This window comes from Anguilla anguilla, chromosome 3 (assembly GCF_013347855.1).
Source record: "Anguilla anguilla isolate fAngAng1 chromosome 3, fAngAng1.pri, whole genome shotgun sequence".
Taxonomy (NCBI): domain Eukaryota; kingdom Metazoa; phylum Chordata; class Actinopteri; order Anguilliformes; family Anguillidae; genus Anguilla; species Anguilla anguilla.
In genome coordinates this window covers 25719532-25737869 of record NC_049203.1, presented here as the reverse complement: position 1 = coordinate 25737869, position 18338 = coordinate 25719532, and the positions used below count along the sequence as shown (strand labels likewise).

Sequence of the window (18338 nt, the reverse complement as noted above, 5' to 3'; positions counted from 1 at the left end):
AGTTCTGTTTCTTGAGATTAGTAATATCTAGAAAGTCAAAATAGGAAGTCAATTTTAATCATTAATGTAATTTCATAGGACACTACTGCCATTCTAGACATTACTTTCTCATTTATGAAGCAGGTTTGACATTTGTTCAGATTATGTTGCCAGATTATATAAACAAATTGAAGTGATACAATCAATTTGTTTTTTTATTCACAGGACCAACAAATAAACTTGCAAACTAAACTAGTTCTCAGATTTGTTTTTGCCAATACCAGAATGCTGGTAGAACATTTATGAAAATATGTTATGATGGTGCCAATGCACATCCAATAGGTTTCTTTACGGATTCCAATCAGTCAAAAGCAGATACAGTAATATATCCATCCTGTCATTTCCATTGCCACCTTTGATCCCTAATCATATGCAGTCATACCGTTCCAACCATGAGGTTATACAATAAGGTTAACATAAGCAGTAATACTAAAATACTTGCTACACTAGGGACAGCAGCCCGGTATGTTAGTCCAATTTTACCGAGCAGAAATGTTAAAAAAATATTAAGGCCATATTGTACAAAATATAGGTTTTCTGAGCCATAAGGAGTGCAAAAAACAAAGCATTGTTTCAAACTTTTTGCACTGAAACCAAATTAATGTTTTCACAACAAGAGGAAAAAGCAATTTTAAAATGCATAATCCAGGCAAGCTGCTGACATATTGTGACTGCTAATTGGGAGTCTACCCATAACATTTGAATACATTGAGTTTTAAACTAATTAGAGTGCAAACAATGTGCTTTGAATGGCGTGCTTTCCCCATCTCAAGATTGTGCACGTGCAAATAAATGTAACTGAATAAAAAAAATAACTGACAACATTGGGTATTTTATTCATTTTATTTTTGTTTAAGTCTCACCCGGATTAAGAAGATGACTAATAGACGGACTCCTGATAAATTTACGGATGTTCAACATTGACTTTTGCACTTTCAACACCAACAAAATATCCTATTACATGGGGCACTGAAATGCTTTTGATAGAATTCTACTTAACTTAACCAGTGACTTTGGTATTGTATTTATACATTACACTTTTTCCTGCAGACAAAAAAAATGTACAACTGCATAAATAGAAAATTCTTCCACCATGAACATGGCTAAAACATTCATTAGAAAGTTACACCACATTGTGTGATGTCTCCAGCAAAACAATTGTATTTAAAAAGCACTGAGTTAGCGCCGCTAACCGTGGAAGGCTAACAGTTTTCCAGGCTGAAAACCCAAAATTCTACATTACACTAAAGCAAAAAAGGAAGGAAAAAAAGCATCAAAACAAACAAGTAACAAACCCCATATCTCACATTTAAAAGTGATTAAAAAAAGTGATGTAAAAATTGATTCTTCTCACAATCAGACTTAAAAAGATACACAGAAAAGCTAATGGATTCCATGGAGTGCAGCCGTTCTTTCACACACAGACTGGGGGGGAGGGGGTACCATGCCAGTATTTTCAGTTAGTAAGAATACATATATACACCTTGGACCGCTAAAGCTTGCTCACATAAGAAAACAGAAATTACAACATGGCTTAGATAGGACCATTTTATGCGACTACTGTACTGTACACTCCAAAAATATATATAAACCACACAAGGCAGCAATACTTAGGGGACAGAAACACTGCTCGCTACATGTCAGTAGTTGAATTATAACTTACAGTAATGTATGACAATGTCCCATGGCTCAAGGAGTATTCTCATTTACAGTAGAATAAATACATTATGCTATTGCTACTCTGTCTGTCATTTACATTCTAACCCTAGATATATGCAGAAAAGCTAGTGGAGAAGCATACAGATTAAGTGAAGGTCCCATATGTTATGACAATTTGTTCAGGACTAGCTGTGTGCGTTTTTACTTAAAATTTCTCTCTGTCTAAATTATTTTCATTATCTTTGAAATGGGAGGCAGGGGGTGGCAGAGAAAGTGCTAGAACTGAAGGCTGAGGTCATGACTCGTTGATGGTGAATTTAACATCAAAACGTCCCCGGTAGCGATCCTTGTCGCTGTAAGCAATATTCTGTCCATAGACTCTGCACTCAATGCGCAGTTCAGTGGCCATGGTTAAATTGGTAAAGTGGACAGCTACCAGGGGCTGGAGGTACTGGGGGTGCAGCTGTTTGCCATAATAGGGGTAGTATTGCAAGGGGAACCCCTCCTGTATGCCATAGTATTTGATTTCGCGAACCTTCGCAGCATCTTCTTCTCTCTATATGGGGAGTTTAGGGGAAAAAACATTTAAGACCACGACACAATCTGAACCCATATAAATTTAAAAGCAAGCAGCAAAATGATCTCTAGGGGGGCTCCCCAACCCTACTCCTGGAGAGCTGTCAGACATGGCTTTTTTGGTTACCCAGCACTTGATTGAAGGAATTTAATAGATCAAGTCATTGATCAATTAAAGAATTTTTTTTTTTTATTTTTTTTTTTACTACACACAGTACACTTGTCTCCTGGTTTTCGGGGTCTGAACCATTTATTGATTTTACGGTGAAGACAAAGAAAAAAAAAACCCAATGTACCCTGTAGATCTCCAGGCCCAGGGTTGAGGAGCCTGGATATAGTGTTTTATATACTACTGTCAATGTTATTGCAAAGTACAGTTCAGTATCTAAATGGACATAGTTAACACACCACGAGTGACTTTTGGGCAATAGCCAAGCTGTTGTAGCATACCTTGTTAGTGCAGTAAATTGGGATGACATCAGGCTGCACTTTAGATTGGGCCTCTTCTGGGATGCTGTCATTGGATGTTGGTGGCTAGAGACAAATTTTGAGATGGTCAGAACATGATTGCTCATATAAAACGATGTTTTGTTTGGGGGTGGCAAGACGAGGTAGATCTGACAGGGAATGGCCCCATGACAACTCCTGACAGCAGTATTCATGGTCATGAATAGGGATGGGTATCGAGAACCGGTATTTAATTAGTCCTGGAAAAAACGGTGCTGCGATCGGTATCTACGCCCAATTCATTCATTACATCTATTTTAATTCATTGTAACATAGCTGAAAAGTGCAAAGAAAATTTGAGTGTAAACAATAAATCTTTCCATAAAAAAGATTACCATTCATTAAGAAATTTTAAAACAAGGGAAAAAAAAAAAAATAAATAAAAAAAAAGTAGCCAATAAAGCATTTCTAGCCGACCCTAAGGATGACATTCTAATGTGCCATTATGATCATTGTCTATGTTCTTTGCAGACCAGTCATTGTGGAATGTTTGAAAGTGTTTTAAAGCGGATGAAAATAAAGGATAAGCTAAATAAAGCTAAATGCTATTTATGACAAAAGGCTGCTGTGTGTAAGGGAGGTAATACCAGCAATCTATTCAAAGTCTTAAAAATACAACAAGCCATAAGCATGAAGCAGTGCAGTGTTTTTGATTGCTTGAGCAAAATGGCTGCTGCGCCACAATTCACTGTGCAGCACCGCGACTCCTTTCCTAGGAATAGCATGACTGTCGACCGCATCGAGTCATGGTTATACTCGCTAGTAACTCCATAGCTACTAACTTAAACGAACACAGTCAGAATTAGTTTTAAACACTCTTGATTATGTTCCAATCCTAAATCTACCTCTTTTTCAGGAGATAGCAGTTCAGTTTGAACACCTAAGCCTAACCCATTGACCATCGCTACATGAGGAATGACACAGGAGAATGGAAGAATGACACAGGGCTGTCACCAAATTTGTAGTGGAAGACTTACAGCCCTTAAATATAATGGAGTACAGTTGATTTAGTTATGCTTGTTAGGCAATATCATGTGGTTTGTTAGCTAAATGTTAGGTAAAATATGAACAGTATGGCAAAAGATTCATTTTTAGTAGTGTTGAGGGAAAAATGTTTTGGATGATAAGAGGCCAGTTTTACTTGTTTGTTTGAGGCAAATGGGTATTATCTTTTTTTAAAAATCTAGCAGCAATAGAAATACAGGTGCGGTGCCTCGATGTAGGGGAAACACTAAACTGCATTTGAACTTTGTATGAGTTGGTGCAACCCTGTCCTTACAACCAGGTAACTTATTTTGTATTACTTCAGGTTGTTAATATTTTTTCCACAGAAGGAAGATGACCATGGACCTGAACTAAAATAACCAGCACCCTTCCAGGTACACATTTGTTAGCTTGTGAGAAGCTTAACAACTAGTTATTTAATTGTTATTTTTGGCAGAACATAACACATTAAGTGTTTTCACAACACAACACTTTTTTCACAAAATTATGGAGATAAAATCCTAACGCTACCCATCCTTAGTCAAGAAGTTTATGAATGAGATTTTATAAAAATCTATATTTAAACATAATATTTCAGATGGGTCAGACATTAAACATTTAGGTGTTCCCACACTTAAGTGCCAAATAAGGACTTTTCTAGGCCTCACACAATGAACCATAAAGCCTGTACAATATCCCAACTTCAGACATTTCAACAGACATGTCAATTCCAAACCACTTTAAATATAATCCTGGTGCAAAATCCACATCTAATTTGAAGGCAAATGTGTGTGTGTATGACATTTCCATTTTATCACAAATTCCTCATCAAAGTCAATAAAGACTTTCGGAGAATTTGAGGACTTAAGGAATCCAAATTCAAGGATTTAAGTAGTGTGGGAAACCATATGCCCATATTGGACTTCGTATGACCAATGGCTGGAGACGCAACAGACAGATGAGACTCTTACCCGTGGTCGGAAATTGACGATCCTGTTCAGCTTGACAATCAAGCAGGGTTTCCCCTCACTAAACCCAAAAGTTGGGTCTTCAAGGCCAGAGCACTTGTCCAGCCAAGACCTCCTGAAGATACAGGCCTTCTTGATTCCCTGGTTGTTATCCAGTTCCCCTCGGTTAATGTAGGATTTAGGAGTGTCTGAAATGGACAGAAACAAAAATGAAGCTTAAGTCCATCGATGGCCGAGGGATAACAACATTATTTAACTGGTCAAACAGGACCAAAGTGAATCAATAGGCTGCTAATTGGTGAAAGTGTGGGTAAACTAACCATTGGGTAGATAATGAAGAATTCAAAGACAAAGCCAATAATGACCAAACCTGTATTGTGTTAATAAGAAAAAAATTGTAGAAACATGTAGAACAACCAAATTTGGAGCCTACCGATTGATCAGTTTAAAAATGTTTCTGGTTACCTTGTCTGCAATATAGCACAGTAAGCACAATGTGATTTATATTATTCATGCCACAGTCATTTTCTGACATAATATCACTTGAGGGTAAATAATTCCTCTAAACACACACACACACAAAAAAAAAAAAAACAATCTATTGTGAAAACCAAGAAAGATTTAATTCTAAAATACACATTTTTGAATTCTATCATGCCAGTGCACACCAAATACAAATCAGTGCATTTAAAATGGCAGGAACTGAAGTTATAATCTCATTACGTAATCTAGGCCTACACATTTCCTTTTTAAATGAGCACCATTTAAAATAATTTCTCTAATATCACGCTAAAGTGGACATACAATAGATCATAAATAAACACTTCAATACAATATAGCCTAGGTTAATTAGTGTCCTTGGTTGCCCCATAACACATATTGCACAGACTGGATATGTAAAAGGAGACTCAGGGGTAATTTGATTGAGGCTTTTAAATTCATAAAACAGATCAACAAAGTGAACTGCAAGAGCTATGTTAGAGGAAAGAGGAGACATAAATGGAAATTAGCAAAAGGTAAATTCCGTATAGACATTAGGAAGAATTTTTCATGCAGAGAGTAGTGGTATTGCCTGCCAGGTCAGAAACTCTGGGGATTTTCAAGATTCTGCTTGAGACAGTGTCCGATACCATCTAGTCTGTAGGTAATCAGAGCACTAATTTAGTCAGGAAAACGGCAAGCATTTTTGGGCTGAATGGCCTGTTCGTTTCGTCTAGTCATAATGTCATGATGGTCCAATCTCTGCATTGCTGGCAGCAAGCATCATGATGATGGACACACTCAAACTTCATTGGGTGTGCAAGGGAACCCATGTCCAGGGACTGCTGGGATACATGACTGAGTTTTGGATTAACTGCTTTTAGGTGCTTCCATGGGTATTCCCCCAGGTGTAAAAAATCAGCAACAGCTGAAATTTGCAACCGCCAGGGGAAATTTTACATCCCTGATTAAGACACACTACCTGCAGTAAACTAGGCCAAACGAATGAGGTACGAACAAACAATTTTGTGGGACTTGCAGTTCCATTTTAACAATGAGCTTGACAGTGCATAATACAAATTAGCATCTGGATAAATAGCCCTTTGAAATTCGAAGTCGAACCATTAAGTTCCATTGTTCTTCAAAAAGAAAACCTGGCCATTTCCATGTGTCGGCTGTAAACTAGTCCCCATTCTGTTAAAAATTTTAGAAATGATATATTTCTTACTTTCAGTAAGTAAGTTCAGATCACATTCACGTAAATCAATTCAGTGCACCTTTAAAAGACACCATTTGCTAATTAAATTTTATTTGAGTTGTCCAGGTTAAATTAATAAATTCAGTTCCTTTCCCAGATGGCGAGCCGTACCTTAAATTGGCTTAAATCAAAGGCAAATCAGGTTTACATCAATTCAGTCTAATTGTGTATTTAAAAGGAAAATTGTATTTTTGAGTCAGGAAACAAACATCTAGTTAAAGGGCATACCACACAGGATTTTTTTAGCCTTTTTGTGGTCCTGTGTTTACAAAAAAAAGTCTCCTCCTCCATCTTCAAGCCTGCCCACTAAACCTGAGTGCCCCATCTAACAAGCTAGCTGAATAACTAGATGAAACGGTAATACTGTGAAATGAGCAAAAGTAAAAATTTTGTTAAAATTTAATTTCACTATGTTGCACGTAGGCTATAGCTTAAAACCACTATTGCATTCAACATAATGGAATTACCATATGAACTTTTATTTTGAAAATTTCAGACCCTGTAAAAGTCCAGAAAACAAGCCAACTCTGCATTGTTTTTCATCCCCTAGGCGAACTTCAGCTGACGCCACAGAGGAAAAGCAATTCCAGTGCTAACTCTCGCCCTCTCGGCTTGTATTTTTCCTTTGCAAACCACAGGCTCTGTAGCCACACCAACCCTCACACAGAAAAAAGCACCATGCTCTGAAACATCCCAAACACATTTACAAATACAAGTAAGGGTGCACAATGAGTGTGTAATGATTGCCAGTGTATCATAGATATGCCGTAGTATGGCTATTTTATAATAGTTTCAAGGTAAAAATCCTGCATAGTATTCCTTTAACCAGCCTAGTTACACAGTATTTTCGGTAATTTTAAATAACTTCCGTATTTTTCAAAACAGTATTCCACAGGACTTTAGGGTCAGCAAACAATAATTCCAAAAAAAAATAATAATAATAAAAAAAAAGAAACACTTGGTCCCCTGAGGCCTACAGTGTAACTATGAAAAGCAGTCATCTTCAAGAAAGCTTATTCCTTTTCAAGCATCCTGCCGTAAGCCAGTATCACTTCCGCATTTTTCACAGATAACATTTATCTTTAAAAGATTCACCAAGCAGTAGTTCCAAAAAAGTCCATTAAGACGGCAACAAAAGTTTTTGCCGGGACCAGAAAACCTTATCATATTCTTGGTATCAGAGAAGGCACCTCTTTCCCCAGAGCTGAAGCTAATCTGTTCCACACAGACGCCCCTCCAAAAAACCTCCGCCCCCTGTGGCCCTGGAGTCAGAAAGGCAAAGGAGGCCCTTACCTCCGCAGTCTTCGTACTTCATCATGTTCTCCTGTTTACTATCGTTATACGCTTGCAGGAAGTCATGCATTGCCTTGACGTACTTCTGGTAAGTGGACGGATCGCCCACCTTGAAAGACATCTCCGATTTCTCTGAGCGTGGAGTGTGCGATAAACCTGAGAGGGGTGAGATATCAGAAAAATCCTGAGCGTGGGCTGAACAGTCAAGAAAATAAAATGTATATTTTTGCCTGCCTTGTACACAGTAGTTAAATTCAAAGAGTTTATACAGAAACCAATATGTACAAATGTACTCCATTAGAGGAAAACGTACTCTATCATTGTTCAGTGAACATCTTGCTGTGGATTTAAGAATGTGTCTCAGTCGTGTCACACACACACACACACACACGTGGCAGTAATTTTCCACAGAATCAAACAGACAGGGACAGGTCAGACAGATAAAGACTGAGAGGACAGGGCATTAAAGAAAGAGGGAGGGGACATGTTTTACAGTTTTTAGGGGTGGAAAAAGTAGCTGGGGGAAAAGGGGAAAAAAAAAAAAAAAAAAAAAAAAAAAAACATTGTTCTCTCACTCAGACTCACACAAAACTTCTAAGAATACATTTTTCTGCTATACAGTTATTATGTTAGGTTACTCCCCTACTTTTTTTATTAAAAAATGCACAAAAATCTGTATACCTTTTTAAAGGGTTTTAGCTTTTCTTAATAAGGGCTTAAATGGTTCAGGAACACGTGAGTTTATTAAACGGAGGAAAACAAGAGCATACTTTAAGTGCCTTGCTTCCAGCCCAGGCTTGTGAAACCTCTCCAGCTCACATGGTTCTCTCACACAGTGGAAACTTTTAGCAGGCAGTGAGGGGGCGGAGCTTAAAGCACGTGCCAGCTCCTTCCTTTTTCAAAACTACCAATGGAAACAAAGTGCAGCACTATTCATGCAGTTACCGTGGTAGCCCTGACTGTCATACTGCTTTTACAATAATGTGGGGGGTTGCAAATAGGCAGGTGAACTAGCTGTCATTATGTGAGCCAAGCCTTTACAACTGCTGCTAATAATATCAGCTAGGCAGCAGTGGGTGCCATACAAAGGGAGTTAGGCAACAGGCGGGCAAACCGTCACAAAGGCCAACAGCTCATTACAATGGACCACGGTTAAGGCGAGAATTCCCCCTTTCAAAATGTGATTATTATTCTTTTATTTATTAAAGTACCTTCAGTCATGTTGGCCATTAATACTCACATTCCTTCTTAAGTACTGGTCAGCTTTCAAAGTGAAGAAAAAATGTATACCAAGTACGAATCAAAAGTCTCTGACACCAACATTGACCTGAACAATGCACAAGGGTATGGTCATAGTATTGGGCTATTTTTGGATGGTATTAACACATATATTATTTGCCCTTAAACTGTCTATTTGGCTAAATCTAGACTGCTGGTCACACATGTTCTCCAAATAGTTCAATTTGGAAAAAAGCTATTACTAAGATTACATCAAGATAATCCAGTGGTAGGATATTTTGAAAAATGATTGCCTAGAGACAAGCAAAAATGTCATCTGACACAGCAATATTGAGCAACATATCAAACCTAATTTTTTTGCATTTTGCACATGGTATTTTGAATTCGGCATGCAGAAATTCCACCCTGAAAAGGGGTCGTCATGGCATTTTTTAAACATGAAAAAATAAAGGCTTGACACTTCAACATCTGTATATAGGCTAGCATTTAAATAAAATACTTGGCTCAAATACACACTTCTCTAAAAATGATAACTATGCCATTCATAATTCCATATCAAAATGGAATGTGTGATCTAATGTGTGCACAACAGCTGCAATTAAACAAAACTCAGTAATGCATTTCAATCTCCTACACACAAATTCAACCCATATTCAAAATTTCAAAATTGGCAATTGCAATGCAATGCCACCACAATGGACTGTGACAAGTATAAAAAAATCTAAATGTAAACAGCACAATCATTAAGTTTTCAATACAAAATACCATTGGCTTAAAGTAATTTATCAATGTGATAATTCAATATGGCTGCTTAAAGTTAAATTGTTTCCATGCAGAAGTTGAGCATAGCACATGGAACTGCCAATTCATCAACTGACAGTCAATGACCCCAATAAGGCAGACAGACTATTAGTCGTAGTAGGCCTAATCCTTGCCATAACTATTCATAATTAAAATGAAGGTGTTTAAAAGGCTTGCATACAATGTTGCTAAGATATTTCAAATAAAAACACAAACAAAAAAGTGTAAATTTCAAATTAGAGTGATGACCATTTTAGATCAATCTCAATCATCATTAATCTCTGTGACTATACAGGGTTCAATCAGCACCCAGTCAGCTTGTCAACAGAAACAAAAACAGTGTTGGGTATTTTGCACCAATATAGACCACTTAATTGGTAATGTGTTATATTCAGTACACCACAGGACAAGACACTCGATAATCAACACCGCCAAGCCAATTTCACCATTTTCATAACATTTCAACACTGACATTATGTCTTTGTACATCTTTAGGTGTTGGGAAAATATATAGTATGAATCTCTTTGAAATTAAAAAAAAAATAAACGTACTTGCAAAAACACCATAGGCTACATCAGGCCTCAATTCAATTCATATTTCAACATGGCATAGGAGGTCCCTACAAATCAGAGTTCTATACATTTTTGACACCAGCATCTTGACAAATAGCCTAATTCAGACAAAGGCCTAATTTTAGCATTACCAGTCAAATAAAATTTTTCCCATTGGATATCCACAGGTGTACTTTTTTGGGGGGAAATGTGGACCGCCCCTTACAAACCTGGCCTTGGACCACTTTTCCCATTTGGTTAGGGCAGGGGTGTCCAATCTTATAAAAAAGGGTGGTTGCAAGTTTTTGTTCTAGCCCAGCGCTACAACACCTGATTCTACTTATGAAGGTCTCGACTGAAGACTATGATTAGTTAGTTAAAACAGGAATCATAGTGCTGGGCTAAAACAAAAACCTGCACCCACCCCAGCCCTTTTCTGATAAGACTGGACACACCTGGGTTAGGGGTTCCCACCAGCACATGAGGATTAATCACACTTATTAAGTAAATGTGTGGAGCTCTCAACCTACTTTACAGAAATAGATTTCCGGCACCTACTGCTGAAAATGAGACATGCAACCACCTACGTTCTATGCCAGGATCCGTCAAAATAACTTGTGATGTAATTTCCAGTTTCTACCAATCATAAAAGGTATAGCCTGAAACTCCCACCAGTCTGACACACACACACACACACACACAGGCAAGGACAGACAGACACACATACAGACACCTCCCAGCAACTGTGCCATAGACATCTCAGTATCCTTACCTGGAGGGGCCACTCTGTCCTGGTAAACGGGTTTAAAGTCATTGATGGTTAGCAGCAGGGCCTGGATGGTGCCAATGAATATCCCAGCCAAGCAGCCATAGAAGATCACATAGAACAAGAGGATTTTTGCTGCAAGGAAAAGGCAGAGCAACAGGGTTTGATATTACAGTATGGCAAACAGCAAAACTATGCCATCCACTGCAAATAGCACAAAAATGGTCCTGCCACAACGTAAAACGAGGTCATGTCTAGGGGGAAGTACAACAACGTGACATTTCCCGTCACAGTCAGAAACTACCATGTGTACCATGTACCAAAAAGTGGGTTTTGGGTGGGGCAGTCAGCAGAGGTATCAGACTGGTGGGCATGAATAATGGCTTTGTTTGCTTAGCCTCTAGCCCTGCCTCCCACCCCCCAACCCCCAACCCCACAACCCCACCCTGCCTCCACCTAATTACAGGCATTTAAGAGAGTAAAGACAAAACAGGAAGATGGGTTTGAAGACAGGGGTGAACAGCCTAGGCCAGTATCACTGACTAAGCACAAAGAATCAGCCTGGTACTAACAGCACCAATGTAAACTATTCCATTTAGGCCTATAGAGTACAGCTGCCTGCACCTTTATCTGGCCCAAAACAAATTTTTGGAACGCGCAACACAAGGAGTTTTCTGGGTACAATGCAACAGGCTGCATAGTTTATCTTTATCCTTCATTTTACCCAAGAGGAACCAACTCATTGAGACAGACATCTTTAAGGGGACCTGGCCAAGACAGCAGCACACACATACAAGCACACCAGACAAAAACAAGCCTCTGCATCTGCAATTACAGAATCATCTCAACTTGGTCTGAAATTCACCAGCTTTAAGTCACTGGAATCTGCCTATTAGGACATTCAACCATTAACAAAATTACACAGTCCACCTGATACGGATCTAGTAATTAAGCTCTATTAATGTACTTGGCTCCTGACAACATCAGTCAGGTCAATCTTGCCAGGTTAATAAAAAAAATAAAAAAGAAGTTCCAGTTTTAATTGTAACAATTTAACAGAACTGCCCTGTACTGCCCACCCTTTCAAGTTATGACAGGCTTGAATCTCCGAATAAATTGTAAGGCATTCACTTTTCAAAAACCCAGTGTGCGCACACACACACAATGTAACATATCCAAAGAAAAGCATGCATGCTAAATGGACTGCATTTATATAGCGCTTTTATCCAAAGCGTTTTACAATTGATGCCTCTCATTCGCCAGAGCAGTTAGGGGTTAGGGGTTAGGTGTCTTGCTCAAGGACACTTCGACATGCCAAGGGCGGGGTTTGAACCGGCAACCCTCCGACTGCCAGACAATTGGTCTTACCTCCTGAGCTATGTCGCCCCTTAGCTCAGTCAACCTATATATATATATATATATATATATATATATATATATATATATATATATATATATATATATATATATATATATATATATATATATATATATATATATATATATATATATATATATATATATATTTTTTTTTTTTTTTTTTTTTTTTTTTTAAGGTTTCAAAATTTTAGCCATTTTGTCTTCATCAAACCTGAGTTCTAAATACTTAAAAAGCACAATATTTGTCCATTGGTTTTATATAGGCCTACCAATGACAACTGTAATACTTCTGGGCTTTTGCAATCATTCCATACAGGACAGTCCTTGTGATAGATTCATAAACCACGTGATAAACATTGCTTGGCTTGATTTGAAGGAAGTGCACTTTCCCACATGAATTACAAAAAGACAAACGGGGTGACATAACTGGACCTGAATTAAAAAAATTATTACATTGTCATCCCCGGAGCCATAGTCTACGAAGCAGTTTCTCACTCCGCTCTCAGCATTAAACATAAACAAATTTCCAATCATTAGGCCTACCTTCTGCCATTTTTTTTTGGCAGTTCTGGGAGTTTCTCTAGCTGTATCTGAACCAGCACATTTGCCGACTATTGAGTATACAGCAACTTGGAATTATGAGGTCATTGTGCTTGCATATTTCTGACCCTGACAGTACTTATGAAGACTCAGTGGTCATTTTATTAGGTACACCTGCTCATTAATGCAAATAGCCAGCTCCTCCAAACAGCAAAGCATGTGGTTGCAACTCAATATATAAAGCATGCAGACATGAATGAGGTTTAGTTGTTGTTCAACCAAACATTGGGTGAATGGGTGATCTAAGCATAATCTAAGTGACTTTGACCGTGGGGCTTTTGGTGCCAGACACCACAGTCTCTAGAGTTTACAAAGAAAGGTGCGATAAGTGGAAAACCTTCAGCAAGTGGCAGCTCTGAGGGGAAAACAACTTGTGAATGACAGAGGTCAGAGGAGAATGGGCAGACTTGTTCAAGCTAACAAAGCCCACAAACCAGCCAATTACAACAGCGGTGTGCAGAAGGGCATGCCTGAACGCACAACATGTAAAACCTAGAAACGATTGGGCCGCAGCAGAAGACCACGCCAGGTTCCCTTCATGGCTACAGTCTACCCCTTTTCAAATGGATACTTTCAGCGGGATAATGTGCCACGGCACAACGTGCACATCGTCTCTAGGTGGTTCCATGAACAGGACAGTGACTTCAGTCTGTCCCATTAGCCTATACAGTCACCAGATCTCAATCCATTAGAGCACCTTTAGGATAGGGTGGAAAAGGGAGGGTTGCAGCATCATTCTGTGTAGCCAAAACCATCTGTGTGATGCCATTGAGTCAGCATGGACCAATATAGAATATACAATGATATACAAAGAATATACAATGGCTTACTGACAAAAAGCATAATTGTAATCAAAACATGCGTTTCAAAATATACATTTTCTTTATTCTGTTTATATTACATGAAGTAATATCCTCCATTTGAATTTGTTCATTTTTTTTTTTTTTTTTTTACAAACTGTATGATAAATTAATAATTGGTGCCAAATTCCAACACAGTTATACATGCATAGCCTTAACGAGAAAATAAAACATTGAGTAGGCACGTATCCGTCGAGTAAACGATCAATCCCCATCACTAATAATAAATCGGCCACCCCCCAGATATGTTTTTCTTTTTTTATCAATTAACCTTTATACCTGTGCTAATCTACTTTCATGAACACGGAAAAATGGCTGCAGTTAGCATTTGTGCCAGAATGTAAAACTGGGAGGCATCAGCTGTCAATATGGCCAAATAACAGTTGTTGATATTGGCTTCAGATTTCCCATATTGTGCACCCCTAATGCACATGCTAATCTGTGTACTCATTGACATTTAGGCATCTAGGAGGTACTCTTATCCAGAGTGAATTACACTGGTTAGTCAACATCATCCATTTTTCTTTAAATAGAATCCATTTGTACAGCGGGATATTTTGCTGAAGCAATTTGGGTTGAGCATCTGGCTCAAGGATACAAGGTCAGAGCCCCACTTGGGAATTAAACCTGCTATCTTACAAGTTACAAGCACAGTTCTTTGAACATGGTACACTGCTGCCCTATCCAATCACAGGAAGTTGTGGTAAAAGGACAAGCTATAATTAGGCATTCCACATATGAAGCAAAGGCAAATGTTAATTAAAAAAACAACTGTACTAGGAGGTTAATCCCGCCGCTCGGCTGTTTCAAGTTGACACGGATGAATTTATCCTGTACAAACTACCATAGCCAAAATATAGGCTACTTCAACATGCACTCCTAGCTTGGGCTTGAATTATTATTTGCTGGAATGTTCTTCTCACTGTTAACATGCCATATGAGAAACCATTTTCTTCTGAAATGGAACATTTGATTTCTGTATGGTCAGCATTGCTCATCACATTTTTGTGATGTCCCTTGCTAAAACAGGAACAACAAAAACAGAAGCATGAGGTTTTAGCAAGCCAACACACAAATACAGCAAGCAGTATTACTCACCCAAACAGGTCACAGGCAGTAGCCTACTCCATGGAGACATACTATAGCCAGTTGAATGCGATTAGCAGGTGAGCAAACTAGTCCACTGGGCTACAGCAGAACATTGCATACTGCTAAGCAAGGCCTGTGGAAAATGGCCAGTCACCTTCCACTCTCTCTTAATGAGTATTCCTCACACACTAATCCAGCAACCATGACAATGAAACTGCCAGAGTACTGTTGTCCATCTACAGCAAAGACTTCTGATAGTTAATTGTTTATAGCATTAATTGGACAATTGCTTTAAAAGCAGTCCATTGTGCAACCAAATAATGCTAATCCTTAAAGATATTGTACAAACAACAGAATTTTTTAAACTGCAAAACATCTGTTATATCCACAGGCCAACTCTTCAGTATCACTGACCTACCTTCTAACAAAGTCATGAGCAATTACGGGATAAAAATTGACATAATTGAGTAAGGTACAAAATCCACACAAACAATGAAACTGCTGTTTACCAGAATGCTCTGCAGCATAGCATGCTGGATTTCTGCACATTTATTTTCAAAATCTTTAGTTTACTTAACTGGGGAGGGCAAGGGACTTCACAAATAAAACATATTGCAGGCCAATGTCACCAGTATTCACGGTTGCAGTTTCAATGTACATGCACACAAGTGTTAACATGGATTTTCCCTACGCAGTTCCTGGGGTGTGGAAAGACAAGTCAAAAGTCAATTAAATCACTATTCCCGCCGTCTCCTGTGCATAGTGCCAGGCAGAAACCAATACGGCAGTTCAAATGTCTCTCGGCTTGTAATTGGCCAATCAGAAACAATAGCCCGCTGTCAGTCAATGCTTTTTCTTCTCTCTCCTCTCGAATAGAGCTCCTCCCCATTACATAACAGAAGATGGGCGAAATCTTTGGCGAATCGGTGATTTTTATACCAACCAACACGGTAGGTTCCGTGCCGTCTAAACGAGACGCCATTACGCCCTGGACCGGGTACAGGTGTAACAATGGTGCACACAGCGAGGCGAAATGGTGAATTGTCTTTTTAGGCTGTGTAACTGCTAGCGTGGCTGTAGCCACTGCGGGGTCTCGTGCTTCCGACTTACAGAAGGATAACGTCATGCAGTGCTATATCTAAATGAAAACGCGCGCAGGTCTTGATCGTACATTTCCATTACGGAAGACATTCTTGTGCAAAAAGAGAGGACGCACAAGGCACATTTTTAGAATAGGTTTGTCAACCAAGGAACAAGTTAACTCGGGGGGTCAAGCTGACTGGATCAGGCGTGTAGCTTCATATACAATAGCTGTTAAAGCAAGAAGTAAACTGATCTTTTGAAACAGGAAGAGGATCTCGCTCACAAATCGGAAAACTTCACAGGCTATAGAATTCGGCCAGTTTCACTTTCACGACGCCAATATAAAACGTGACCAAGAGCGATTCATAGGTGTACTTTTAGTAGGTATTATACAAGGCGTAAATATTACGTTAGATAGCTACCGTGGCACAGGCCATACATTTTAAACACCAATATGAATGAAAATTAGCTCATTGTTCTGAGCTGTATTTGCCAAGCTTATACTTATAGTTTCAATCAACGTACGATTGCCATCAGCAAGTGGCTCGCCGACATTTCACCATTACAATTCTTTAATTAGTACAGTCATGCAATCACTCTTTCAAATAACATGGATGGATATGCATCCAACATAACGACACACAATTAAAAAAAATACAGTTTATACCAAACTGTTTTGCCCGTAGTAGGCCATACAGTGACCTAGTAGGCTATAACCTAAATAATGCGGCTCTTCGACGCTATTCAGCCAAGTTAGTAAAATATACCAGAAATGTTGGCTGACTGTGAGAAAATATATATACAGGTAACCTCACCCTGCACAACGGAAAACGATTCTATGAAGGTGACATTGACGATAAAGAAGATTCGGAGGGTTAGCCGACGGGGGGGGGGGGGGGGGCACAATTTAATCAATTCCCAATTGTCAGCTACATTTAATCGTATCCCCTTTAACACCACCACACACGAAATGTGTGCAATGTCCTCTCTCATGGATCCGAATGAACAGGCCCATCACCTTGACTCACCTTGGACTATGATGCATTTTTAACCCTTTACGTTATAGTGGGGGGACATCCTCCACGATCAACATTCGACCTATCCACATTGTCATCTGCGACAATTTCTTTCTGAAAATCTTAAAGCGAAGTATCATTCTCATTTGTTCTTTTTATCTGATCTACTGTGTGCACGTTAAACATTACACAAAAGCTGGCACATTGCTGAACATCGGGTGACAAAGTCATAAGTGGCTAGACCACCAGCACCCCTCTCCCTTAAATGAATCACATCCAGTGTCCTTCAAAATGACCTCATTCACAAAGAACATCAATCCAAACAGTTTCAGTCACGACTACATTAAACTAGACTAGATGCATCGGTGAAAATTTAAGTGGCTAGCTACACTGCGTGCATTTGGTGCCAATTCCAAGCAACCGTACATTTTACGAAGATTTCCATGCATCATAGTTCAGCTGACTATGAGACCAGCTATAAAAATGTAGAGGTATATACATCTTAACGCCAAGTTGTTACGCAACAAGGGTTAATTCGGAAAAAAAACATAGTAGCTGCGTTTTTTGCACAGAAAGAGAACGAAATTCAACTGTTAAGAAGCCTGATCAAACAGGTGCTGCGTTTCCTCTTTCATGAAACGAGGGCAGGAAATGAAAGATTCTCTCGTGTTCGCCAGTCTTAAGAGAAACGCGTGGTTTCTGTATGGCCGCCTGACTCCTTTAACATATTTATACTTTATAAAATAATCATTCGGTTTATTTTTGGATCACATACTTACCCCAACTGCCCCCAGTACGCCCCAGAAATTCTTTTTTTTCCGAATTCCATAGAAACTTCTTCCAACCACCGTCACTGTCTTTAGTAGCAGCGGGCATTTTGGCGTTTCGGTTTCCTTTTATACTATGTTTCCTTGTTTAAACGGCCGTAGGTACAACGCTGAGTAAACCCGTTTAGCTCCAAAACCGAAAAAGACAGACTTGTACCCGGCTCGCTATAATGTACCCAACACAATATATCCCTCTCAGCACCGGACTCCGCCCGCAAACTCTTTTAATAAGTTACCTACAAAGAGGGAGGGCTGAGGTTGACAAATCACAAACACGTATTCTTTTTACGTAGTGCAATCGTATGTAGTAGAAAAACGGCAGATAGCTCCGCCCGTCAGGGATGTGTGGTTCGAAGTCGTG

The 18338-nt window shown here is 39.0% G+C and overlaps 2 protein-coding genes across 3 annotated transcripts in view; one reads left to right on the top strand and one right to left on the bottom strand.

Annotated features, from left to right (window-relative positions):
* Positions 1-863: 863 nt before the first annotated feature.
* LOC118222773 (sodium/potassium-transporting ATPase subunit beta-1) lies at positions 864-18199 on the bottom strand. The gene is made up of 6 exons (XM_035408597.1): positions 17930-18199; positions 11129-11257; positions 7765-7920; positions 4737-4921; positions 2725-2808; positions 864-2254 (listed from the first exon to the last, which is right to left on the bottom strand). The coding sequence occupies exons 1-6, from the start codon at positions 18024-18026 to the stop codon at positions 1994-1996; spliced, it is 912 nt and encodes a 303-aa protein (XP_035264488.1). The 5' UTR covers positions 18027-18199; the 3' UTR covers positions 864-1993.
* Positions 15915-18338, top strand: part of LOC118222774 (dermatopontin-like) — a 39737-nt gene continuing 37313 nt past the window's right edge. The window contains exon 1 of one of the 2 annotated variants that reach the window (XM_035408600.1): positions 15915-16001. The gene's annotated coding sequence lies outside the window, so the exon portion shown is untranslated. The remainder of the gene's footprint in view (positions 16002-18338) is intronic. The other variant, XM_035408599.1, reaches the window with a different exon arrangement.

Coding starts and splice junctions, on each gene's coding strand:
- LOC118222773 (XM_035408597.1), bottom strand. CDS start 18,026: ATGCCCGCTGCTACTAAAGACAGTGACGGTGGTTGGAAGAAGTTTCTA. Junction 7,921..11,128: donor GGACAGAGTGGCCCCTCCAG/GTAAGGATACTG, acceptor CACCCCTCTCAG/GTTTATCGCACACTCCACGC. Junction 4,922..7,764: donor GAAGTACGAAGACTGCGGAG/GTAAGGGCCTCC, acceptor TGTCCATTTCAG/ACACTCCTAAATCCTACATT.